The sequence below is a fragment of the Myotis yumanensis genome, unplaced genomic scaffold (assembly GCF_028538775.1).
Source record: "Myotis yumanensis isolate MYYU_CA2020_CCGP unplaced genomic scaffold, mMyoYum1.0.hap1 SCAF_3, whole genome shotgun sequence".
Taxonomy (NCBI): domain Eukaryota; kingdom Metazoa; phylum Chordata; class Mammalia; order Chiroptera; family Vespertilionidae; genus Myotis; species Myotis yumanensis.
This window is the reverse complement of record NW_027223754.1, coordinates 169,838,188-169,864,801: the sequence shown is the minus strand read 5'-3', so window position 1 is coordinate 169,864,801 and position 26,614 is coordinate 169,838,188. Positions and strand designations below refer to the sequence as shown.

The following is a 26,614-nucleotide window of genomic DNA, read 5'->3' as shown; positions in this document are numbered from 1 at the left end:
AGACTTATATTCTTTATTTTATTGAAATGCATCATCATTGACTTAAGTTGCTCAAGCAAGAAATCTGCATATGCACCTTTGGTGAGTAGGGACTAGTATTCAGGGTGCAAGGAGCATGGGGAACCAGCATACCCATCAAACAGATGCTTTGCTACCCAACCTTTGCAATGGCTGCTCGGTTACTTTATCTTGGCTTTCTGAGTATAATCCAGTTCTTGTGGGACAAGTCAATAATAACAACCCCTTTATTTATGGAGGTTTACTCTATGCCAGGTACTCTAACTGTTTCACAGGTATAAATTCAATCTTTTCTTAAAGCCACTGAATCCAGTGTTTGGCATCTCAGTGCCCCCTGAGAATAGATATGTTTCCCATATTTCCAATTGCCAGACCCTCTGCTTCAAAATTGGTAATGCCATCTTTCCCACACTGATATCACCCACAAAACCACAGACCCCAGAGTCTAGGGTCGCTGCTATTGCTTTCTATTCATGATCCCAGGGATAATGGTGGCTTGGCTGAATTGGAAACCTATTTAACATGTCTCCTTAGCAGTAAATCAGGTTGCGGCCAACCCTACAACAATAGAGCGCTAGAGTCAGAAGGGCATTCAGAGATTGTCTAGTCCAATTTCCTTCCGTTACAGCCTTGAAAATTGATGTCTAGAACCATAAAGTCATTTGCCAAGGGTAAGAGAAGAGGAGTAAGGGTTAGAGATGGGGATCAAACCTCAGTTTTCTGTTTTCATGTCCAGTACTGTATGCAAGCCCCACTCCAGGGGAGTTACATGACACTGGGGATTTTTGTTGTGTATTTTCTGTGTCTGCCTGCATTCAGTGCCTGGAGTGTAGTGATTTTGAATGGATGCACCATAGGTGCATCAGTCTATGGTCGGTTGGCAATGCAATGACCAGAATTCCTCTTTGATATAAAGAATTATGATGATATTAGAGGAAGATTATGTTTAATGCAGTATGTAGACTGTTTAGCACCCCTAGTAAAAATGCAATAGAGGAAATAGACATAACGCTGTCCAGCAAGGAGCTAGCTTAATTATTCTGCATATATGTCTCCTGCCATAGCCACCTATTCTAAAATTGTGACCCATATCTTTCTCAATGCTCAGATTTTCTTTCTTTCTTTCCTTCTTTCTTTCTTTCTTTCTTTCTTTCTTTCTTTCTTTCTTTCTTTCTTTCTTTTTCTTTCTTTCTTTCTCTTAAATATATTTTTATTGATTTCAGAGATGAAGGAGAGGGAAAGAGAGATAGAAACATCAATGATGAGAGAGAATCATTAATTGGCTGCCTTCTGCATGCCCCACACTGGGGATCTAGCCTGCAACCCAGGAATGTACCCTGACAGGGAATTGAACCATGACCTCCTGGTTCATAGGTTGATGCTTAACCACTGAGCAACACTGGCTAGGCCGGATTCTTATTTCTTAATTCATGTTTCTCTGAAATAATATCATTATGCACTTGTCTTTACTATCTGTGTGCTCATGAGAAGAAGCTACATGAAATCATGGACTTAATCTTTTTCACCAGCATATTGCTGGGACCTAGAAGTGTCCAAAATAGTAGATCTTTCTAAGAGTGATAGTTTAACATTTTGCATTGGAAGCTTGAATAACATGCAACACTTTGACATTCAGAGGCCTAATAACCCCCCTCTCCCAAATAGAAGAAAAACAAAAAGCCAGCTCTGTGCAATGATAGAGTCATAATGTGAGAAATTCTGATAACATTATTTAGAGGGATAATTACAAAAAACCCCAAATAATCTTTGGCATTAAGTAAATTATTTCTGGTATTTTTACTCTATAATAGAGAAATAGTTCAGTACTGTAAGCCAAATTATGACATTTAGACAAAGGATACTTGCTTATTTATGAACTAGAGGCCCAGTGCATGAAATTTGTGCATGCGGGGGGAGGGGGGCATGTCCTTCATCCTGGCATGTCCCAATTCAGGACCCCTTGGGGGAAGCTCGACTGCCAGTTTAAGCCTGATCCCTGCAGTCGGACATCCCTCTCGCAATCTGGGACCTCTGGCTCCTAACTGCTCACCTGCCTGCCTGTCTGATCACCCCTAACCCTTCTGCCTGCCTGATTGCCCCTAACTGCTCTCCCCTGCTGGCCTGATCACCCCTATCCACCTCTGCCTCAGCCCCTACCACCGTGGCTTTGTCCAGAAGGAAGGCAGGACGACCAGAAGATGTCCAGTTGACCGGGCCTAATTAGCATATTATGCTTTTATTAGTATAGATATAGTAGGTTGAATAGTGTCTCCCCTCACCCCAAATTCATGTTTACCAGGATGTCAGACTGTGATCTTATTTGAAAATAGGGTCTTTGTAGATACAATTAGGTAAGGATCTTGAGATGAAATCATCATCCTGGATTTGAAGTGGGTTCTAAATCCAAAGGCTCACATTTTCATAAGAGAAAGCAGATGGAAATTCGAACACAGAGACACGGAAGAGAAGGCTACATGAAGGTGGAGGTGGAGACTGGAGTAATGCATCTATAAGGCAAGAAACACCAGGAACCATGAGAACTTAAAGAAGCAAGGAAGGATTCTCCTCTAGACCCTGCTGGCACTTTGATTTCCAGACTTCTAGCCCACTCCTTGCCTCTGTGAGACAGTAAATTTCTGTTGTTCTCAGCCACTGTGTTTGGTAATCTGTTATGGCAGCCTAGGAAACTAATACAGTGAGGACAGGAGATATTTGCTGACTCCTGGATAGGAGGATATGTAGATTGTGCCAGACATAAGTCAGTCTACAGTATTTTGAAGTTAAGTATTATAATACCTAACATATGTAAGTGTTCACGATGAGAAGATAATGAACACTCTCTGTGGAACTCATTTTTTAAATGACATCCTAACACTCAGAAGAGTGGTCCATCCTGGCTGAGCAGCTGTGATGAAGGAAGGAAGGGACCCAGACACTAAAGAAAGGCATGCCAAGCCCCTTCCTCATGTCTTCATATGAGCTGGGAGATGGGGGTGGAGTGGGGAGGATTGCTTCCCCTAATCCTCGAGTCAGGTGTGTAGAACAGTCCTTCCAGCCTATGGATACATGAAAACATGATCATCATCTTCAAACACAGATGGGATCATTTTAACCTCTTAGTGCTTGAAATTTCTGGTGCCAAGTTTTTATCTTACCTTCCATGCTACCATTCTTCTGCCCCCACCTCTTACTGCTAAAATGGCTGAAACAGAGAAATCCGTCCTCAACAACCTGGCTTTCCCGTCTTCCCCAAATGGCATATCTCACTATCCCCTACTATCCACCCCTGCGAATGGACCACAGCACTCCTGTTCCTCCTGGCTTCTTTTTTCAGCTGCTCTCCCTACTTTTCCTCCTAACCTCCTCCTTGCCTCTCTGCCCTGCCTCAGCCATATTTGTTGGGAACCTTCTGGGTAATGAGCCCTGGTTTTGTGCTGTGCCCCTTTGCTGGGAATTTCTTCTTTTCTTTCTCTTCTGCTTATCTAAATTCTCTTTATCTCTCAATGTTTGCCTCAAGCTTCTTCTTCCATCTAGCCTTCTTTTATTTTTTGGTGGAAGAAAAGAATTGGTTTATTTAAGAGCCTGCGGTAGCCTGAAAAGATGTGGTACTCTCATCACAAAGACCATATTACTATCTCAGTGCAGGCAGAGGTTTTCTGAGTGGGGAAGGGGAAAGCAGAACAAAGGAAACCGGCAGGGGTTGTGGATCTCCGTGCCTGTGCGAGTTAACACAGTCTGCTCAGCTAGCTATCTCGGAGCCGGTCATGCGTTCCATCAGGCCTTCTACAGCAATTCCTAAGGATAATTTTATTTCTCCATTTCAAATTTCTGTAGCCCTCATGGTCAGTAAAATACATACTGCCCTAATCGTATGTCACCTTTTATTGCTATTTATGGTGACTATAAGCCATCTCTTGTCTGCTCATTGAGAGCATGAGTTTCCTGAGGAAACAGACATGCTGTATCCATCTACAAAACCTCAGCACCTTGCAGTGCTTCGGATATATTTATTGATTGGGTGGTGGATTTGGTACTTTACATGAAATGAAGGCTCTTGAAGGCCAGCATATTTTTGTGTTCCCTCAAATCAAGTCGCTTCCCCCCACCCCCCCGCCTTGGGCTAGGCCTATCAAAACTTGTCTAAGTTGGTCTTTTGGAAACAGAAGAAGGAAGAAGACCATTTGTTTTAGGACAAACCAAGCAAAAAGAAAGAAAAGGTCAGGTCAAACTGAACAAAGGCAAATTTGCCATTTAAAACCAGCAGTCAGATTCCTATGGATGAAGTCATCACCAATCTCCGTGGAACACTGCTTCCGGAAGTCAGGCACTGGCAGTTCCTAGGCCTCTGCATATACAAGAGCCTGTGGGGCAGAGGAGAAGGCAAGAGGCCGAGAAAGGAACTGTCGGGAGTGGGCAGTGGAGCAATTGCCCTCTCTGTCACCACAAAAGGAATTTGGCAGAATTGCTGCATTTATGCAGATGCTTCAGGAAAGGTAGGTCCATGTATGAGACAGAGCTGATGATGGTGGCCCCCAAGCCGCTGATGGTTCTACTTCTGCTCTGACTGCTAGCTCACATTGTTTGCATGACTCCTTTAATTTAAAAACTGCCCAGCCCTGACCGGTTTGGCTCAGTGGCTAGAGCGTCGGCCTGTGGACTGAAGAGTCCCAGGTTCGATTCCGGTCAAGGGCATGTACCTTGGTTGCAGGCACATCCCTGGTGGGGGGTGTGCAGGAGGCAGCTGATCGATGTTTCTAACTCTCTATCCTTCTCCTTTCCTCTCTGTAAAAAATCAATAAAATATATTTAAAAAAATAAAAACTGCCCGAAAAATTCCTTTGCCCAGCCATTTGTAGGCTAAAGTGAAGGCTAGGCTAGGTGAATCAGTCCTTTGGTGAAGGGAACTCTGGGACATGCAGAATATAAGCAGGGCAGGGATTAGAGATGAACAATAATGATGATAAAAAGAGCATTTAGGGAGAACTTAATATGTACCAGAAAAAATGCTAAAAGTGTAACATTATTTAATCTCTCTACAATCTCTGAGGCAGGTACTGCTACTGTACAGAGAGGTTAAGTAATTTGCTTAACATCACATCGCTAGTTTGTGGCAGAACCAGGATTCCTGACTACAAGCTCTAGTATTCCAAGCAGTAGACATGTGATGGCCACCTTTTTCTAAGCAAAATCCAGGACATGTGGCCTCAAATATATTAGTGTCCATTGGGTACAATAGGACTGGATTTTTGCAGTTAGGACTTGAGGAAAATCTGACCAGTAGAGTCACTGGCCTTTAAATATCAGAAGAAAACTACTTTATAGATCATGTTCAAATTTCTATTCTTGCCTCATTGGAAATAAGGAAATAACACTTTATATTTGGAGCATGCCATTAGCATTATCCTGATTGACCTATTGGAAGTTAAAAATAATTTTGCTGGAGTCCATCAAGTCACTGATAAAAGTATTTCCTGATTGACTTGGTAGAGGTTATTGAAGCTTCCAACTATAGTTTCCTTTGCTTTAAAAGGGTCATTTAGAGAAGATACATTTTGCTCATAATTCAAAAATTTTCACCAATTTTTGAAATGTATATTGAGCTTGTCTTTTTTTTTAAACAGAGTATAAGTGTATTATTAATCTATTGAAATATGTGAGATGAACAGAAAAACATAATCTCATTTAGTTATTTCTAATTATTTGTACTGTTGGGAGATATTTTACAAAGGAATTATATATAAACAAGGCACATTTTAAGCCTGTCTGCAGGGTTGACTTTGTATGTGGAGGGGGAGTAGGCAGATATTTGGAGAATGTGATTTGAAAGTTTCCTACCTAAACTATTTTACCATTGCTCTGACATTGTCTGAAACTGTGGCTAATTTGCTGAATTCCTTTTACAGAAAATAACTGGGTTAAGACATGAATGGGATAAGTGGGAGATCTGAAGCTCTGCCATCTTGGTTTCTTCTGGGGGCTTCTATCTATACCATTTTAATTTATTTATTGACTTATTTTTATACCATTTTTAAACACTGGTGGCCAACACTGGAGATGGTTAATTTCTGTGAAAAAGCAATCACCATCTGTGTACTGGCTGATACATTTTGATCCTACGGAAAGTTTTCATGGGACAGTATGTTTTTTTTATTTATTTTTATTTTTCCTTTTTTTTTCTTTTTTAAATTTTGTTTTATTGCTTAAAGTATTACAAAAAGTATTATATATGTCTCCTTTTTTTTCAGTACGTTTTGATAGGAAGGAACAATGACCTTTATTGAGCACCTATTATATACCTACCACTATATAGGTGCCTGCCATGCATTAGGGCACCTAATAGGTCTGTGTAGTAGTGACTGAGATGAAGAATAGGGAGAACAGTAGTCTAAGTCCTGAGTAGGAACTGTTCTTAAATAGGTCAAAGGACCTACTTTGGACCCTTAAGTTCATATATAAATCTAACATCTCACGAATTCAAAGGTGAAGAAAGGCTGATCTAGGGAGTCTTTTTGTCATTTTATAGTAGCAATTTGCTTAGGGTTTTAGCTCCCAAGTGGTAGAACCAAAATTCATACCAATGCTCCCTATTCCAGGTCTCCTGACTATAAAAACCACATCCCTTCCCTGGTACCTGGGGAGGAAGTAAAAAATAAGGGGTTAAAACATGGGCTGGTGCAACACATCACCTGGCTTCTGATCCTCCCTCCATCACTCTGGCTAGTCAAGAGATCTTGCATGAACTACTCAGTCTCTCTGTGTCTCTTTCCTCAAATGTAAACACGGAAGTGATACTAATAGTATCTATCTCACAGGTCTGTTTCAGAGATTAAATGTTTTACTAGATGAGATGGGCCTGGTACACTATAAACCTTCAATAAATTGAGCTTTTATCACTGAATATTGTTGACAAAGATCAAGTGTAGAGGCCATTCCTGCTTGGTCCTTCGATAGGGCTAACCTGAAGATCATGGGTGGCTGCTATAATAGCAAAAGGCACACGCTTCTTGGCCAGTGGTAAAAAGGGAGCACTGACATTGAAGAAAGACTTGCCCATCTCAATATTTTTGCCTGGAAGTGGTCCTGGAAAACTACATGCTTTAAACCCTGAGCGCTGTCAAGTAAGAGCAAATTGTGAGCATTGGTTGAGTTTATTCTTTTTTTTTTTTTTTTTAAATATATTTTATTGATTTTTTACAGAGAAGAAGGGAGAGGGATAGAGAGTTAGAAACATCGATGAGAGAGAAACATCGATCAGCTGCCTCCTGCACACCCCCCACTGGGGATGTGCCCGCAACCAGGGTACATGCCCTTGACCGGAATCGAACCCGGGACCCTTGAGTCCGCAGGCCGACGCTCTATCCACTGAGCCAAACCGGTTCGGCGGTTGAGTTTATTCTTAAAGTTATTATTAAAGGAAGCAAGATTTATGTAAAGAAGACAGAGATCCAATGGTAGGTAACAAGCACCAGTTCTGATGAGCCGAGTTCATTCTACCAGACACCCATGGGATTCCATGGAGTAGAGTGGGTTCTAGCATTATTTATGAAGCTTTAATTTTTTGTGTGTGTCAGCTGATTGAAGACTCCTTGCTTTAAATGGAGATGCAAGGAACAGATAGCCTTTGAAACCCATTTTAAACAGTAATTCTTTGTAAAGTAATCCAAATTGTAATTATGAAAGCATAGTAAAATCTAACGATTAATCTGTAGGGTTAATCTGCTACTTATTGAGCCACTACTCTAACTCACTACATTAGGTATTGAGGATGCAATGGTGAGAAACTGCCCTCAAAGAGTTTATATAGCTTAGTGGGGGAGAAAAAGACGTTGCAATAAATTACAGCAAGATGTATGAAGTGTCAAAGTTAAATGTACAAAGGGCTAGCATAGGAAATAACTCTCTGGGAAAACTTTTGAAAGCCCCACTAAAGAGAATCTTACTAAACTAAGAGTTTCATCAGATGATCACAAACTATGATTACAATGTAGAAAAAAATGCAGTCATTCTTCAAGGCTAGAAAAGATGTCAAACTCGGGAGAAGTACGGCGGTGAACTCCCAATCACCCCTGTGCCAATTAGCTACGCCACAGGACTTAGCAATGGCTCTCTCCAACCCATTGTAAGATCTGCTGACATCTCAGCTCTCTCTCTTGCTACCAAGGCCACTTCTGAATCATGCCAGTCCAGGAGAAGGGCTAGTTTTCTCATAAACTAGCTATTGTAGGCATATATGAATTATTCCATTTCCCATTTGAGATCTACAAATCAGTGATCACCTCCATTAGCATGGAATATCAGTATGTTGGATAGCAGCTTTTTAATACATGATAAGCAACTGGTAAACTGAGGGAGCAGTTGTTATTGAGTTGTTATGGAAGGAAACAAAGGCCACAGATATCTAAATGGAAAAGATTACTCAAGAAGAAAGGAATTGGCCAAATGTGGTCGCAGGGTCTTTCTCCCCCAACCTGCAGATGAATCATTTGAGCACTACAGAATGATAGGCTTCTGAGAATTTCAGGCTGTAAGGCTGCAGAAACATTAAAGAATGCTCGTGTGTGTGTGTGTGTGTGTGTGTACGCTTATATATCTGTGTGGTTAAATATGTGTATATACATATGTAGGCATGTATATATATTTGTTTATTTCTAAGTGTGTATTAATGTGTGTGCTATAAATATGTGTGGATATATTTGCATATGTGTGACAGACCAGACAGGCTGGAAAGTGTAAGACTTCTACTCCTCACAGGCTCTATCCTCCCATACCCACCCCTCCACACCAACACACCAAAGCAGAAAGGATGCTTGTGACCTGAGGCTGCATTAGAAAGTTTGCAGCTTGCTGAGGATTTCCCATCGGGGAACCCCATTGGTTCCCTGCAGGATGGTGGGCTGAAAAAGTCTGTCCATTCCCCCGGGAAGACTGGGCAGCTGCTGACACGCAAGGCTGAAGCCGGCCGGTCCCCTTCTCCCCCGCCCCCTCCCAGTCCGAAGTCGTCCCCCGCCGGCCCGCATCTGCTGGCTCTGCAGAAGCGGGCCAGGCCCAGGCAGGTTGGGCCAGACGCGCACGGCCCGCGGGCTGGAGGGAGGGGAGCAGAGAGGGCGGGAGGGCGGGGGCGGCGGGAGGCGATGCCTCCAGCTGCGCAGGTGGCCGCACAGCTGGAGCCACCCCGGTCACCCGGCGGGCGCCGTCGCCCTTGCGCTCCCGCTGCCCGGCCCGCGGCCCGCGGACTTTGCGGAGGGCGCCCGGCGTAGGCGGCGGCGGGTGTGGGCCGAGCGGTATTTATAGCTCGGTGACAGCAGCGGCGGCGGAGACACCGGCCGTCCGTCTCGCCGCGCTTCCCAGCGAGGCCGCGGGCGCGGCTGAGTCCCATCCGGTCCCGGCGTGCAGGCGCCCCGAGCCCGCGCGGCCCCTTCGGTGAGTACGCGGCCCGGCGCTGGGCGCGCCCCCCGGCCGCGGTCCAGCCGCCGCGGAGCCTCCCTGCCCGCTGCCCGCAGCCCCTGCCCCTCGTTCCGGCTGCGAATGCGGAAGCCGCCGGGAGCCTGGCCCCGAATTCCCGGCGCCTCTCCGCCCCGGCCCGAGGCTGGCGGGCGAGGAGGCAGGGTAAAGTCTGGGAGGGGGCCAAGGCCAGCCCTGCGGGGACGGGGCGGAGGAGACTCTGGGCGGGAGGCTGTGGGTGGGTAACCCTCAAACTCCTGCTCCAAGGGGGTAAGGGACGTCTCCAGGACAGACCTTGAACTTTCCTCGCTTCACTAGTTCCCAGGATAGGAATTGAGTAGAAGCCGTATCTGTCTGTCTGTCTATCTATCTATCTATCTTTCTATCTATCTATCTAATCACTGGTTAAATTAACAGGTTGCAGTTATGGGTGTTCTCATGGAAAACAACAGCAACAGCATTTGAGTGTTTGGGTATTTGTTAACGCGATCATAACTAAATAAAGGTATTTGTTGATTCTCATTTTCGAAAATACCACAGGACCACAAGTGTGTTTGACTCATTGTGGTAACACTTTGGCTGCCATTATTCATTCTAAACTGAGAGTGTGTGTGTGTGTGTGTGTGTGTGTGTGTGTGACGGTATAGTAAACAGCACATACTTATTTTAGTTTTTATGTGTGGATATAAGTCTCATGAACCAGAAGAATTTTTTAAGGAAAAGTATGTTGAATAAATGTAATTATAACAGATATATTGTTTGAAGTTCATGGAAGGACTTCTAGAAAAATTTCAGGGTTTTGTTTTCAGAAAACAAGTTCTTCCAATTTATGGAATATAAAGAATAGTAGAATCTTTGTAAAAGCCATTGTTTGTTGTTCCTATAAAGATTGAGTTTTTGTCATGAACTTCTAGCTCAAATTATGGATTTTGACATTTTGATGTAGGTATTTACTCCCACCCCCATCCCACCTCCATCTGATCCCTGTGATCAGAAACCAGTATTTGTCTGTTTTATTTAAATTGCTTCTTTAAACTGCCAGTCATTAAAAAAATAATTTTAGATATGAATGCATTTTATTTTATTCTTCACTAACTCTTTACTTTCTTTGGAGTTGTATTTTAGATTCTTTACCATAAACAGATGTTGCTGAAAAGGAGGTCTAAACATTTTAAACGAATTCATTGCTGATTATTTTTCAACTTAATAATGTGAAACGGCTCATGAATATTTTGCCAGTTTAATGAAAAGTTGGCAATGTCTTTGTTAGAAGAGAACCCCACGTCTACCTTGCTTGCAGGCTCTCTGTTTTAAAAACATGCATTGGTTCAGTGTTTTGTTATCCCAAGGACTGCAGGGTAAGAACGAGGGAACAAAATCACGTAAAGGTTGAAAAAATGTGAAGAGAAAGTCTAGGAAGTGATTTATGGATATGATCTTGCAAATTAGGGGACCACAAACACCATTCTGGTATCTAAGCCACTGATGGTGGTTTCATTGATTGACTTAAGAGGTTGCTTTTTATTTAAAAGGCTGTGTGGTCTCTTGTATTGGACTAAATGTAAGGAATTCTGAGTTTACTTCTGTTATTATTGATATAACCTGCATTAATCACTTGCAGTAAGTACAATGTTACGTATCATCTCCTCATGTCTGCCTTTTCATCCAACAATTCAAGGTAGTAGTTTAAGGTCTCTCCTTACTATAGGGCTGGTCCAGGCAAATACATGTTTGGTTTTTTTCCTATCTTTCTGGCATTTCTCTTTTTAAAGACTTGAATATCCATTATCCAGAGTCTATTCTTTCTGGAATGGAATCTTTAGTGTTTTTTTTTTTTTTTTTCTTACCCAAACTTGATCTGTTATACCACCATCCATATATTTTTATTTATTCATCCATTAGCAAATATTTATTGAGTGCCTAAGAGGTGCCAGCCATCATCTAATACTTACTACTTCCCAGTACTTCTACTTCCTTCCCAATGGTCCTTTATTTTGTATTCTATACTTCTCAGTGCAGGGAGTACAGCAATATTATGAGTATTGACCTTGGGTCATATAGATGTATTTCTGCCAGTTGGTAGCTGTGTGACCTTGGGCACGTTATCACCTTTCTGAATCTCTATTTCTTCCCTGGTAAATCCAAAGGTTTGGTATAAGAACTAACTGGGACAATGCACAAAAAGTGATTGCCAAGAGCCAAACACATAAAAAGTACTTACATATGTTAATTAGTATTATGTTGCCTGTATCTGCTTCAAAGGGTGTTCATCTCAGGAAATGCACTCCCCATTTCAGGAAATGGCAATTCCATTCTGGGTTTTGCCAGACCACATCCATGTCCAGCCCATCAGTACACCTTGCCAGTCCATCTTTTCAAATGTGTCCAGAAGACGATGCAATTCCAACCATCAGGCAGAGTGGCTCTTCTGACATGTTAAGTCAGATTGTGTCACTCTCCTGCTTCCTCTCCCACACAGTAGGAGAGCCCAGGTGCATAGTGTGGCCTCCAGGCAGGATCACAATCCTATGCTACCTCCCAGACCTCATCTCCTTTCATACTCCCAGGCACCCACAGCCTAGCCAGTCACACCAACCCCTGGCTGCTCCTTACATGCCCTAATCATGCACGCAGCACAGGCCTTGGCAATTTGTTGTCCCCTCTGTTTGGATTACTCTCTCCCCAGATATTTCCCTGCCTCCCACCCTTCTTTCACAATTCTGTTCAAAAGTCACCTTATAATAAGGGCTTCTTCAACTTTCCTTACTCCTGATACTACTCCCTGTTAACTTTCTCCTGCTTAATTTTCTCCACCAACTTATAACTTTACAAAATACATAGTATTTCATTTTTCTCTGTTTAATGTCCCAGGTGAGACTACAACAGGCAAGGCAACAGGGCATTGTCTGTTAGTAATTCTCATGCACAGGCCAGTACCTGTCACAAATAGACATTCTAAATATTGAACAAACGAATGATGAATGTTATTATGAATTAAAAAATCTGGACTTCACCACTTTCTCTATATGATTTTTGAGCTTTAATTTCAATATTTGTAAAATGAGGATAATGTTCATTCTTTGTAGAGCTGTTGTATTAAATATCCTTTAACAGTGAGAATAGCATATATAACCCCTCAATAAATGTAATAGATAGTTGATGTTATTGTCATGTTCATTTTTAATGGAAGTGACCAAGAGTCTCTTCCATTAAAAATTTTAACAATGGTCTTCAGGGTAGGAAGTACCTGGAAGTGACCAGACACTTTACAAATGAAGCCTCCTTTAGTCTTCACTACAACCCTATGGAGAAAGTACTTTTGTTAGGACTTTACTGATGAAGAAATGGAATCTCAGAGAGGTTAGGGATTTGCCCAAGGATTTGCTAGGGAGTAGCTGAGTCAGGCAGAGCTGGGCTATATTCCTCCCACCACCTTAGGCTGCCTTCTGCAAAGCAGATGCTCCTCATTCCTTTGAATCATTCTAATGACATTCTAATGGTGTGATTTTGCCATTGAAAACACTAAGAGGTAAATTCTGATATAGATGTAGGCTACATTTACCTTTTAAGGAAATAATAATAAATAATTTAAAACTTCATTTTCCCTTTTGACATACAATTTTAAAAATGATTATATATTAGGGATTAAATGAAATGATTGTAAAAGTGTTCCATTAACTGCAATGAACTTTACCTACATTAGTAGAATACTACAACTAGGTAATTGAAGAAAATAGCCTTTAATGTTTCCTTGTACTGATTTAACTAGGGACTGTCTGAAACACAGCTGTGTGTGTCACAAAATGCATACCTAAAAAGTAAAAGTTAAGTACAGGAGGTCTTTTTCTTTTTCTTTTTTAAATTCTCACCTGAGGATATTTTTTCCATTGATTTCTAGAGAGAGTGGAAGGGAGGGAGAGGGGGGAGAGAGAGAGAGAGAGAAAAACATTGATGTGAGAGAGACACATCAATTGGTTGCCTCCCACACTCACTCCTACAACCGAGGTACCTGCCCTTGACCAGGAATCAAACCCCAGATCTTTCTGTCCGCAGGCCGATGCTCTAACCATGGAGCAACTGGCCAGGGCTCAGTACAGGAGGTCTTTTTAACAATTATATTTTAAAGAAATTGCATTCAAGGTGCTGAAATAATGTTCATACTTTAAGGTTTGGGTTAGGGTTCGGTTAGGGTTAGGTTTAGGTTATGGTTATGGTTAGGGTTAGGGTTTGGCAGAGTACAGACACAGAGTACATACAGCCCTTTAATAAGAGCTCGGAGGGGTACAGGTGAAATTTCAGACATACATACCAGCGAGCTTCAAGAAATTTGGAGAGATTTTTATTTTATCCTATAATGGAACTCTACAATGATAATGCTCTCTTTCTGTTACCTGGTTGGGTGTTACCAGATGCTGAGACCTACACTAGCAGAGCTGTGCTTTGGGTGTGGTTTACTTAATGATAATGTGTCTCTTGTATTGTACATTTGATTAGTTCATCAGGGACTTTTCCATACACATCCTTAAATATTTTTTAATGTAAGTAATACACTCCATCTAGATCATACTTGTCACTGTGTAAAACCTATCCATGAGCCAGGGTCTCTGTTGGAAACATGACATTCACACTTCTGAAGTCCTTTTGTTTATAAAGACCCTAATAAGGAAGGAAGGCCTGGTACTTTGGTTCATTGAAACAAATTATTACAATAATTGTCAGGATATCGATGTTGCCTTGGTCTGGTGCCTGACCATTTTTTAACTGTTGGAGTTACCTCTAAATTATCTCCCCACTTTCATCATGCCTCATACCAATTGATCATTTCCATTTTGACAGAAATCTTCCCCAAACCCTGCTCGAATCAAGTATATCACTTTTCTGCTCTGAAACCTTTGATTCCCTATTCTCTACTGAGTAAATTGCAAAACAACACTTTTGTACAATCTTCCTTCAGGTGGCCCCAAATTTTCATTAACTCTCATAAGATACCCCAAGCAGTCTGTATACCAGCCACACAGAACTACTGATACATCTCTATACCTGTGCCAGTCTCTCTCTCCTATGCCTTTGCTCAACGTATCTTCCCAGCCTTAGTGTCCTCACCACTTTCCCATTTTTCTTTGAATTCCTCTCCATTCTTAGCCTTTAATACCAGGCGAACTACTGGCTTGTAGTAAAATGTGTGGCATTTCTAAGATCAAATATAAATATTAGAACCGCCAGAGAGTTGGAACCCATGACTGAAGGCCTGTGGATTATCAGACAGTATATTAAAGTTTGAGCCTGTAGCTACCAATATCTTCATCACTGTTATAATGTGAGAAAGCAGAGGCTACCAAGAAATGATAGTGTCCTGTACCTCATGATGTCATTACTTATAAAAGGGAATTAAATGGTGGAGATCTGAGAGATGCAGTGTTTCTATAAGCATCCTTGGAAAATCACAGAGTGAACATCAGTGATGCATGACCAAAGGACAATCAGATCAGCTCAACTACTTATACAGATGCTCAAAAAAGAACAAAAATCTGAGCAATTCTGTAGGCAGTCATATGGTTCCCGTTCTTTCCGATCGTGCTACCACATCATTTTGAAGAGTAATAGTAGGCTCATTTATCCTAGAAGTACAGTGAATCTCATATCAGGTGGTTTTATTACCAGGCACATTTTAGCCAACATGTAAAGGGCAAGATTTTGGAATTTATTTTTGGCGTGGAGAAGGCATAGCATAGTGTTGAACCCAGGTGGCATGGATTTGAATTCCGACTCTGGCAGAGATTCCCTTTGTTATTTGGTACAAGTTACTGAACTCTTAAGTTTTGGTTTTAACATTTGTAAAATAACAGTATTTTCTTCATTGGGCTGCTATGAAATTTAAATGAGATGTTTGTAAAGCTCATCGGCATAGTGCCCGGTACATGGTAAGTACTTACTAAATGTCAGCCTTAGTAACGGTGATAATAATGCAGAGCCTGGCGTTAAAATGAGATGGTGTTGGGTGGGGACACATCACTGCTGTTACTGGACGAGTCATTGTTGCAGTCTTTGGGCTCCTCTGCTCTGCTCTTTCCATAATGTTAGCCAATGGCAGGTTGATCTGCCTTCTTCTCATCTCTCCTGAAGCATGAGGGGCTTATCCTTTGGAGGGTACCACTCAGCTCATCCAGCAGGTGTTTATTGATAGTCGACTATGAGTTTGGCACTGAACTGTGTCCTGGAAGTAAACAGCCTCCCCCCACCCCACACACACCCAGGACTTTATGATCCACGAAGGGAGACAAACACATAAACAGATCATTTCACTATGATTTGATAAGAGCCAAGATTAAAGCAAACTTAACTAAGATAAAAACTCATCCATGGGTGCAGAATTGGATTTAAACAAATCAAATGTAAAGGGTTTGCTGACTGCGCTGTACTGTGTAGCATAGTCTATTTGAACAGCCTTAATCCTAGATTATTAATGTTAGAGTCACACGGTGATCGTGTTGATCATAAAGGTGCTTTATGTGAGCTGTGGAAAAGAGTTTTGGTGCTCTGGATATCAGATGCCCGAGGAACTAGAAAACTGGGCTGAGAAGATGAGGCAAACTTGTGGCAACCTTGTGTATGAAATCAGGAAGTGGGGATCAGAGAGGTTTTATTCAAGGTAGGCAGATTTTGAAATTGGGGACCCTGTAGAAGACATCACTCCAGCTTTGGAGTATGAGGCACAGATAAATATCATCCATTCTTAGCATAAAATAAAAAGACTAAAAGATCAATAACAGAGCCCTGTTCATTTGGCTAGTATTTAAGTCACTAAATCTGTTAGTGGAAATTAAGAATAAGCTGTAAATGTGATGGGAAATATTTTATTGGGAGAAGCACTTCCAGCTTTGAGGTATATTAGAAAAAGCAAGGGCTAGGAATGGATTTGGATTCATATGCTGGCTCTTCCACTTCCTGGATATCTGAGCCTTTGTTTTCTTACCTGTAACATGGGCATGATAGTAGCATTCATAGCCTCCCGGTAGGAATTAAAATCTCTTTCTAGTGCAGGCTGTTGCTTAATTCTATAGTTCTCTCTCTTGAAACAATATGATTACTGGAGAGGAATAGCTATCTCCAACATTTTTTTTTAAATGTTCTAATTCAACTTGGACATATAGACATTACAATATAGCCCACAAAGCAAGATTCTGAAGTTAAAAGCAACTGTAAAATAATTATATGCCAACACTCCACAAAGCACTTATTTAAAAAGAATCAAGGTCACATGTATTCAGTATTCTAAATTCTGCTGCCTTGATTGCGTGTAGGTAGAGGGAGGGGGGCAGGGGTTGGTGCAACTACAACAGAATTTCTCATTGGTTAGAGAAGCCACAGAGAAACCTCTTAAATGATACCCCGATCCAGTTCTGATGGCAGGTCGGCATCACTTCTGCTTCAAGACTCATTGGCTTTGAGATGATATTGGTGTATTCTTTGTAATGGTGGCCTCTGGACATTTCCAGAGATGTTGCATGCAATCGGGTTGACGTTGACCCATTTGTCATCCTTACCTATTGAATGTCATGAAAACACATGACCTAGTGATCATTTTTGTTCTTTGTTGCCTTCTCTGCTCTTTTCAGTGTGAGAACCATGAAGGTCTCTGCTGCTGTAGTGGGTGATGAACTTTACATTAAAAAATAGAAAGAAACTTGTGATTGTCACCATTCCTAAGTGTCTGAGCTGCAGCCCCTGGGACAGATATTTCAGAGAAGACACACAGATCACAAGAGACTTGAAATGGCTTAGAAGGTTGATGAAGCCAAGGCACAGTGACTGTTTTGCTGAATTTTATAGTCATTCCTTTTGTGTTTACGTTGCTATTCTAAAATACTTAAGTCTTCATTAACTGAAATTGTGGGTTTAATTGGCATTCATCAGCCTAGAATATTGGATTTGGATTTGGGAGCCTTGGAGCCTATTCTTAGGTCTTTGATTGACTTAGTTACTTCAGGTACGTAGCCTGATCTTTGTACTTTTAGCCATATACGTATATAATGTTTCCCTGTGCTAGAGAAGAATGTATTATATGACAGAGTTAATAGAATCATCTCAAGAATATATCTCCAGAAGGCATTCGGGGGATGACATCCCTGGGGCTGGGCCCTAGGCCGGGAAGACGCCTGGGGCTGATCTGGCTGCCGGCAGGGGCTGGAGACCAGGACTTGGGGTCAGACTCCAGAGGCTCAAATCAGAGCACTCCTGCTGGATGACTTCTGGAAGTTACATAATCTGTGTGAGCTTCAGTTCCCTGCCTGTAAACGAAGTGATGCCTATTTCAGAGGGTTGTTAGGAGGAAAATGAAATAACAATGCATGCAGACATCCAACACAGAGGCGGGATGTCACATGCTGCAGGCTTTGTAAGAGTCCCTCTTTTCTCTCTCAGTTCTAGATACATTGAAAAGGAAGAAAAAAGAATTGGCAGATTGTGGTGCAATCTTGCCTTTATTATTATTGTTTTTATACTGGGTATAATCAGCTTTATTATTGGGGAAAAGGGGAGATATAGCTTAGTCTGAGCACTGGATAGGCTTACCAAAACTGAACCCCAGAATTAGGCAAAATCGCCCAGCCACAGTCCTGGTAGACCTAGGAAGGCTTAATATGGTTTTTGGTTTTTGTTTGTTTGTGTTTTGTTTTTCTGTGCAGGCTGGCTCCCAAAAGGAAAGAGAGAGGAGCTAAGCACAACTTTGGAGGTAGGGTCTGGAAATCAGAATTTTAGATATTTTTTTAAATTGATTTTAGAGAAGAAGGGAGAGTGAGAGATAGAAACATCAATGATGAGAGAGAATCATTCATCCATCAACTGCCTCTTGCATGCCCCCTAGTGGGGATTGAGCCCACACACGGGTATGTGCCCTGACCAGGAATTGAACCATGACCTCCGGTTCATGAGTCAACACTCAGCCACTGAGCCACACTGGCTGGGCTGACATCAGAATTTTAAGAAAGCTTCTCCACTTCCAATGCACATCCAGGTTAGGACCACCCCTGTAGGCATGTTAGCTGTTTTGCATGGCCTCTACACCTTTGAATATGCCTAGATTGAGCACCCTTGCCTTCGTCACTTGGGGAAAGAAATTACGCTCTTTTCAATCTTGAACTTGGGTATCTACTCCTCTGTGAAATCTTCTTTTCTCCCCACTTCCTTCCTACAATAGGAATTGCCCAATCCCTCCTGATTCTACCATAGACTCAGTTATTTCACAAAACTTACTGTGTTGAAATTGACAACTAGGCTGCGAACACTGTTTATGACAGTGCATACACATATGTATATTCGTCAATGTTTAAAAAAAGATCTGAAAGCATACCCACCAAATTATCAGGGTTCTTCACTCTGGAGAGAGGGATTTGGCTAGAAGAATATGTGCTCAGTTAACTGCTACATTGCTTTAATTTTTAAGCAAATCTGGATTATAACAGTAACAAAAATAATTTAAGAGAGGAAAAGTATTGCATTATGTTATCTTGCTCTGTGATTCCCCCTGAGGTGACTGCCACATGTCATCTCAGTCATTATCCTAATTTTAAACAGTGTTCTGTCCTCTCTTATCCCTTCCTCTCCCCCTATTCTTTTTTTTTTTTTTTTAAGATTTTAAAAAAAATATATTTTATTGATTTTTTTACAGAGAGGAAGGGAGAGAGATAGATAGTTAGAAACATCAATGGGAGAGAAACATCGATCAGCTGCTTCCTGCACATCTCCCACTGGGGATGTGCCCGTAACCCAGGTACATGCCCTTGACTGGAATCGAACCTGGGACCTTTCAGTCTGCAGGCCGACGCTCTATCCACTGAGCCAAGCCGGTTTCGGCTCCCCCTATTCTTTTATTCTTCTTTTCCAAATCCACCTATGGCCATAGGCATTCTTAGATGACAGAGAGGGTACAATATGTACATGACTCAATCTCAGACTTGTCTTGGTGCTGTAAGTAGGAGCAGGTATCATCTTTTCTGAAGAACTTTTTATTGAGCCATTATAAATTTGAACATATAACAGGAAGAGAGACTGTTTGTTTTTCTGCTCTAACTCTGTGTATCTTTTCTTATCCAGGTAAACGACGGAATTCAAGTTTTGAAGGATGGGTAAAGACTTCCGTTATTACTTCCAGCACCCCTGGTCTCGCCTGATTGTGGCTTACTTGGTGATCTTCTTTAACTTCTTAATATTTGCGGAGGACCCAGTTTCTCATAGCCAAACAGAAGCCAATGTTATTGTTGTTGGGAACTGTTTTTCATTTGTAACAAATAAATACCCCAGAGGAGTTAGCTGGAGGCTTCTGAAGGTGCTACTATGGCTACTCGCCATTCTCATAGGACTAATAGCTGGCAAGTTTCTCTTCCACCAGCGTTTGTTTGGTAAGTACCCATGAGCTACGATGCTGCAATTATTCAGTTTCTATTCTCCAAAATAGAGCTTTGTTGTTTCTAAATGCAAAATTTAAGATGCATTTCAGATCGCCCCCCAGCCTTAATTTGGTATATACTGCTGTAGCTAGGTTCTTCAACTACTCTCCGTTTAATGGTTTATTTTGTTTGCTATGGCCTAAGGGAAATTATCATGAAGTACCAGACTTCATTTAAAAAAATGGCTGGAGAGAAAAAAAATAAATGAATGTTTGTGTAATCTTGTTTAGGGAATAGATGAAAATAACCCTTTCCGCATAAGCAGTACTTAAATATGATGTTGTAAATAAATGAAAATTGGCTGTAGGATGTTTATTTTCAGCTTATTCAACTACAGAACAGTATATTAGTAAGAAATCTCTTGGTACTAAGCAACAGAAAAAGAGACTAAATTAGCTTAAGATAAAAAGATAACTTACTGTAAGGATTTTGGGATGTTTCACAGAGACCAGGGATAGGATTTACTTTGATAATTGGGATAAATGGAACCAGGGGCTTGAATTCTGTCAGGGTGTTCTTGGCCTTGTCTCCTCTATCAGTCTGCTTTATTCTTTCCATTCACAGTGAAGGTCATTTTACACTCACACAGAAAGACTGGCTTGACTCTCTTGATCCCAAGTTTAAACATTCAGGGAAGCAGCTGAAGTTGACCAGTTTGGGTATGGTTTCCACCTCTGGCCTAATTCATTTTGGCCAGGGGGTGGGCGATACTTACCCCACAAATATTCATTGATCACTTATTACATGCCAGGCACTATTCCAGATAGTGAATCAAAAAGGTAAGATATCTGCCCACATAAAAATGTACATCCTGCAGGAGAAAGTCACTAAGCAAGTAAATTTCTAATATGTAAAGAGGTGGTAGGTGCTATGGTCAATAAATTTTAAAATGCTGCTTGGTCACTTCGAAAGAGAACTTGGTCATAGAGCTTTGAATTTAGCACTTATAAGATCATAGGTGACTTATTGTGGGTGTTTTCAGTCTAGCAGTTTGGTTAGAAACAGATGGCAATGATTTAAATAATGAATGAACAAACTATATATGTACATACATATATATTCACATGTAATATTACATATTATTCCTTTCAATTTCTGTGTTCTCCTCAAACTATTGCCATCTGGTTCTATTACATAAATACATAATATATACATATTGTCTATTTATTATATATGTGCATAGTTTTAAGGAGTTTGATGAGGAAATGGAAGAAGGAAATAGGAAGTAGCTAAAAATGGAAGGACCACCCTAACTGGTTTGGCTCAGTGGATAGAGTGTCAGTCTGTGAACTGAAGGTTCCCAGGTTCGATTCTGGTCAAGGGCACATGCCCTGGTTGCAGGCTCAATCCCCAGTGGGGGGCATGCAGGAGGTAGCCAATCAATGATTCTCTCTCGTTGTTGTTTCTATCTCTCTCTCCCTCTCCCTTCCTCTCTGAAAGCAATAAAAGTATGTTTTAAAAAATGGAAGGACCAATGGTAGATTTTTGTTATTGTTGTTGGTGGTGATTTTATTTGAGGAGTGAGATTGATGGATCTGCTTGTTGTTATAGGGTAAGGAGCTAAAGTGCAGGTGAGGATATAGAAGAAAGATAGCATCTCTGAAGGTTTCTTTGGTTTGTGACTTAGGACACAACTAGAAATAGTGGCCTTAAGAGGACAGGAAGAGAGACTCCTGTTCCTCAGAAATAATCATAAATGAAGTAAAAGCTGGTACTCTAATGGGAATGTTTGAAGTGAAGGAGTAGAGAGGGTGAATGTGCTGCCATCTGGTGATTTCTACTTCACAATGAAGAAGAAAGAGCTAAAGATAGAGATGGAGAGGTTGGATGATGCAAGGAATTTAAGAAAGTGGTCAAGGTTTGGAATAGTGATCCAAGGGAGTGTGGAAGCAAACAGGGTAGGGACAAATGAAAGGATTACAGATGATCACTGAGAGATGAGGTTATCTGCTATAACTCTGAATGCCACCAGTCTGAAGTGTTGAGCAGGTTTCTCTTTGAGAGTTCCGTCACCTGAACAGAAGTTGGGAGTGATTCATCTGGGTGGGGACTGTTCTGGCTTGTGTTATTGGAAACAAAGGATGGAACATAAATGGAGGGTTCTAATAAAAGAGTTATTGATTTGATTATTAGGGGGTCTGGCTGGATATGGAAAGGAGGTGGGGAAGATGATGGTCTGGGAGGAGTGGGCAAGAGCCTGAAGATTTGGATGAAATTGAACAGGTAAAATGAGAGTAAGAAAAGGGAAAGGACTGATGGGTGTGGTTAAATGTCATGTTCTAACAGAATTACAGCTATTCTTTGTGGTGATTTTCAACTAGGGAATCTTTAGAGAGTAGGTGCTAGAGTGGAGAGAAAGGTCATTGATACAGAGGATATCTAGGAACTGGGTGTTAGTTGGGCCATCCACCAAACATTGAACAAGCATGGTATCCTGAGTAGTAACCATATGGATAGACAAAGTTAAAAATGGGGGAGGGAAGGGGTAATGGGTCAGCAAAAATGGGTGAAGGGTGCTGGACAGACAAAACAACAGATATCCATTACAAGCAATGGCTGGATATGTTTGTAACCCATTCAGGAAATTTGCTCAGTGTAGAAAGTTAAGGTGAACTTAGACCAAAGCTTTCTGCCTATATTAAGGATTAATTGAGAATCATATGGTCAAGGTTATGGTATTGATAATAAGGGCAGATCATTTGGTTTTGCAATTGCTACATTTTGTTAAGCTATCCCCTTGCAAAATCTTACCTCCTATACAAAAATCACATTTCAGTCATAACTTACTTTGTAGTTCTCCTGTTGGTATAAATAATTCACTCTAGATTTCAAGTGGTATATTGAGTACAAATTATTTTAAAATAGTGTAAAAGTGTATCTTTTTGTTTATTTATTTTTGCTTACTATAGGGAAGATTGTATTTACAGTCAGCTTTATCACTTCTATTTGGCAGTATGGCAATTTCTTTTAAAAATATATTTTTATTGATTACAGAGGAAGGGAGAGGGAGAAAGAGAGAAACATCAATGATGAGAAAGAATCATCTATCAGTTGCCTCTTGCATGTCCCCTACTGGGAATTGAGCCCACAACCCAGGCATGTACCCTGATTGGGAATTGAACTGTGACCTCCTGGTTCATAGGTTGATGCTCAACCATCAGAGCCACACCAGGTAGGTTAAAAGTCTTACTAAAAGTCTATAAAAATTTTTTCTTACTAAAAGTCTATAAAATTATATGGGATATCAGAGAAGAAGGGATGATAACCTTTTGAAAATTTTGATGATAAGTAGATAACTAGACTCCTGATTGAATTTTCTAATAAACTTGAAACTTGTCTACTCCTGTTATCTCCCTTCATCTTCCTTAATGGCCATTCTTTCTTCCTTCACTCACGATCATATGCTTCTAAGAGTTCTCTCCTTCATAATTCATTCTGGATTTTGCTACCGAAATAATTTTTCTACATGGCTAAATGTCTCCTGTCACTTACAGAATAAAGTCTTAACTCCTTTGATTGATATTTAAAGCTTATTATGATCTACTCCTGCCTGACTTCAAACCTGATCTCTTGACATTCTACACTATGCAGAATTATTTGCTGATTCTCCAACCTGTGGGAAAGAAGCTAGATTGAAATGTAGACAAAGATATAGAAGAAAGACATCATCTCTGAAGGTTTCTTTAGTCTGTGACTTAGGACACAAGTAGAAATAGTGACCTTAGAGAGGACAAGAGGAGAGATCCCGGTTGCTCAGAAATAGTCTCGCATGCTTCTTGCCTTTGCATATGTGCCATCCCATACCCATCATGGTCATCCTCTCCTTGTTAAGTTGGTGAATTTCTCTTTTCCCTTCACATCCAAGTTCAAGCATTATGCCCTCTGGGATGCTTTCTTTAACTTCCTTCTGTCTGTTGTCATCCCCCTGGCTTCCACTTTTGTCCACATGCACCAAAGAAAGTACATCAAGTACATCAGGGTACTCTGGAACTGGCAGCCATGCAACACTGTGGAAAAGAATCCAAAATTTAATGCAAGCATACTCGTTGTTCTTATTGGCTTGGAATGTGATAAATGTTTTCACCTTTGTTCCCAAATCATTAGCACTTACACACAATTCATTTTTTTAAAGGCCATATTTAAACCTTTAACAAATTGTTCACATAAGCTTGTGGTTAGTTGACGGTGATGATGGGGTATGTAAGTTTAGAGGATGGGATTGTTAATTGCAAGCACAGATATATTTGTTAATAGATATTGGAATGGTTTACAAAATAAACAATCATTTTGTGAGATCAGTTAAACAGCTTTTTTGTCATTCTCATATGAAATGCCAAATAAAAATATTAAATAGAATTACCCCTTTCATGTAATTAACTTGTGAGTCTTCCCTTATTTATTTTATGATGGAAAGTCTCTTCTTAAAAGACTCCAAAAGGACAACACAATATTGCCAATTTTAAGTGGGCATTTGCTCTCTTCATTAGGAGGCCGCCAATCAACGACTCTCTTTGATCATTGATGTTTCTCTTTCTCTCTCTCTCCCTCTCCCTTCCTTTCTGAAATCAATAAAAAAACACCTATATTTATTTAAAAAATGAGGAAGAGCAAATGTTCTGTGAGCACATAATTTAATCCAGTTCATTGGTTATAAGTTTTATCTTTTAATGTGATATAAATATTACAATGTTGTGGCTATTTTGGTGAACAACATGAAACTCTCATGGTCTGTGATTTGTAGTAGGAATTGTACCAAATAATAACATTGGGGATCAAGCCTGCAACCTGGGCATATGCCCTGACCGGGAATTGAACCATGACCTCCTGGTTCCATAGACTGACACCCAACCACTGAGCCACGCTGGCTGGGCAAGAAATAATTTTTACTCCAAAAAGGAATTGAAATGATTTACAACAACACATATGCTTAATACAATAGGAATAGAAAATGAGGACCATGGAAAACAAGGAAAATCAAATATGTTTTGATTTCTTGAGTTTTGTTACCTTATTGGTTTTGAGCTTCCTTGGAGCCTGGACAAAAAGAGAGAAATGTGATATATTCCATAGCTTTGAATATCAGAAATGATGAAAATTACAAATTTCACAGGGGAAGTTTTCTTTGCACTAAATTCTGGGATTTCCTTACCCTAAATTCTGGTAAGGAATTTTTTTTTCTTTGCTTGATACAGGAAGCACTGAATGGTGAGTGGGAAATGCAGAAATGGACTTCATACTGTTGTATCTTAGTGCAGACATTCACAAAATTTATAATATGGCTTTTGAGCATAAAAGCAGTTCTATATTGTAGTCTGTGAAAATTCCATGAAGGGCAAAATAAACAAGGTCTAAGTAATGCTTTCCAAGTGAATTACTTTACTCAAGGATGAATCTTAGAACATCAATATTGAAACAAATATATTTCTCCAACAAACTGCTCCTGCTATTTGTCCCCCCCCTTTTTTTCCTAACATGAACCTCTGTTAATTGCCTTATTTTATTTTTTTTAAACATGGATGGAAGGAAGGCCAACTCAGATTGAGTTGACAGGTATAGCATTTGATAATGATTCTGAACCTCTTAATATTGCATAGTATTTTTCCAAAACACATACATATGTGTATATAGTTATTTATAAAATAATGTATGGTTCCCTAGCCATACCATTAGCCTGGGGGGGAGGGTGGTGGTGGGCAGGGATTATGTTGTATTGCTTATCATTTAATCCTCAGTGACTAAAACAATGCCAGGAACATAGTAGTGTTTGATACATTTGCATGAAGAAATATTAATGTTCCTTTGTTTTTTTCATGTGGACTTTGCCAATGTTGCTTTTTTATCGTAAGCTATAGAAGGGTATTTATTGCTCATTCGTAAACTATGACATGGTCTCTGCTCTGAAGGAATTTAAAATCTGTTTAAAGAGACAAGATACATATATGTGAAAAATTAATTATTCTGATAATACAAGAAAGTACATATCAACTATCAAATGAATAGTACAGACTGTGAGAGCTGTGGGGATTTAAGAAGAGAGATCATGGTGGGCCAGGAAGGCAAAAGAAAACTTTGCTGCCAGTGTGGGATGAGTCGGAAGTATGAGTGAGATTATAATGGATGTAATGCAAAGAATTTTACAGATTTCAGGTCATGGTGTGGAGAGTGTGAGCAAAAGAGATGAGAACAACTTAGCTCTTTTTGGAGTGAGGAAAAACTGAGGTCATGCTTATTTTGACTGGAGTGAAAGGTTTGTGTTAGGAAAGAGCAGGAGGTTGCAGTAGAAAGGTGGGCTGGCTGTACATTCTTTGGTCTTTCAATGCCAGTCCCATACTTTATCTCTTCCATTGTGGCATTTGATCAAGGAAAGTATTTGAACAAGATGGAGGAGGATGATGAGATTAATCTTGAAGCAGAATCTGGTGGGAGTTGGTGGGGAAGAGGTTAGGGGAGTAGAAAGGAAGTAGGCAATTATTTTTGGGGCCTCTTGCAGTCATTCAGCCTTGAGATTGTTCAGGTCAGTTTGAAATGTAGGTGGATGGTGGGTAGCAGGTTGGGGATATATGGAACCTGTGAACCTTCAACAACTGATGGGATAGGAGGCATTGAGAGTAAGGGTGAAATTACTGGGAACTAGGAAGATTGGGCTGGGTGACTATAGGAATGACTATCTTAAGAAAAGAGACAAAGTCATTAGGAGAATGTAGTTACAG

At 40.6% G+C, this 26,614-nt stretch overlaps 1 protein-coding gene across 2 annotated transcripts in view; it reads left to right on the top strand.

Annotated features, from left to right (window-relative positions):
* The first annotated feature begins 4,491 nt into the window (after window positions 1-4,491).
* TMEM117 (transmembrane protein 117) overlaps window positions 4,492-26,614 on the top strand; it is a 427,129-nt gene continuing 405,006 nt past the window's right edge. The window contains exons 1-2 of one of the 2 annotated variants that reach the window (XM_070407800.1): window positions 4,492-4,511; window positions 19,552-19,856. In XM_070407800.1, the coding sequence (XP_070263901.1) occupies window positions 19,580-19,856 (277 nt within the window). In that variant the 5' untranslated portion in view covers window positions 4,492-4,511; window positions 19,552-19,579. Of the gene's footprint in view, window positions 4,512-9,196; window positions 9,439-19,551; window positions 19,857-26,614 lie in introns of those variants that run through there. The other variant, XM_070407799.1, reaches the window with a different exon arrangement.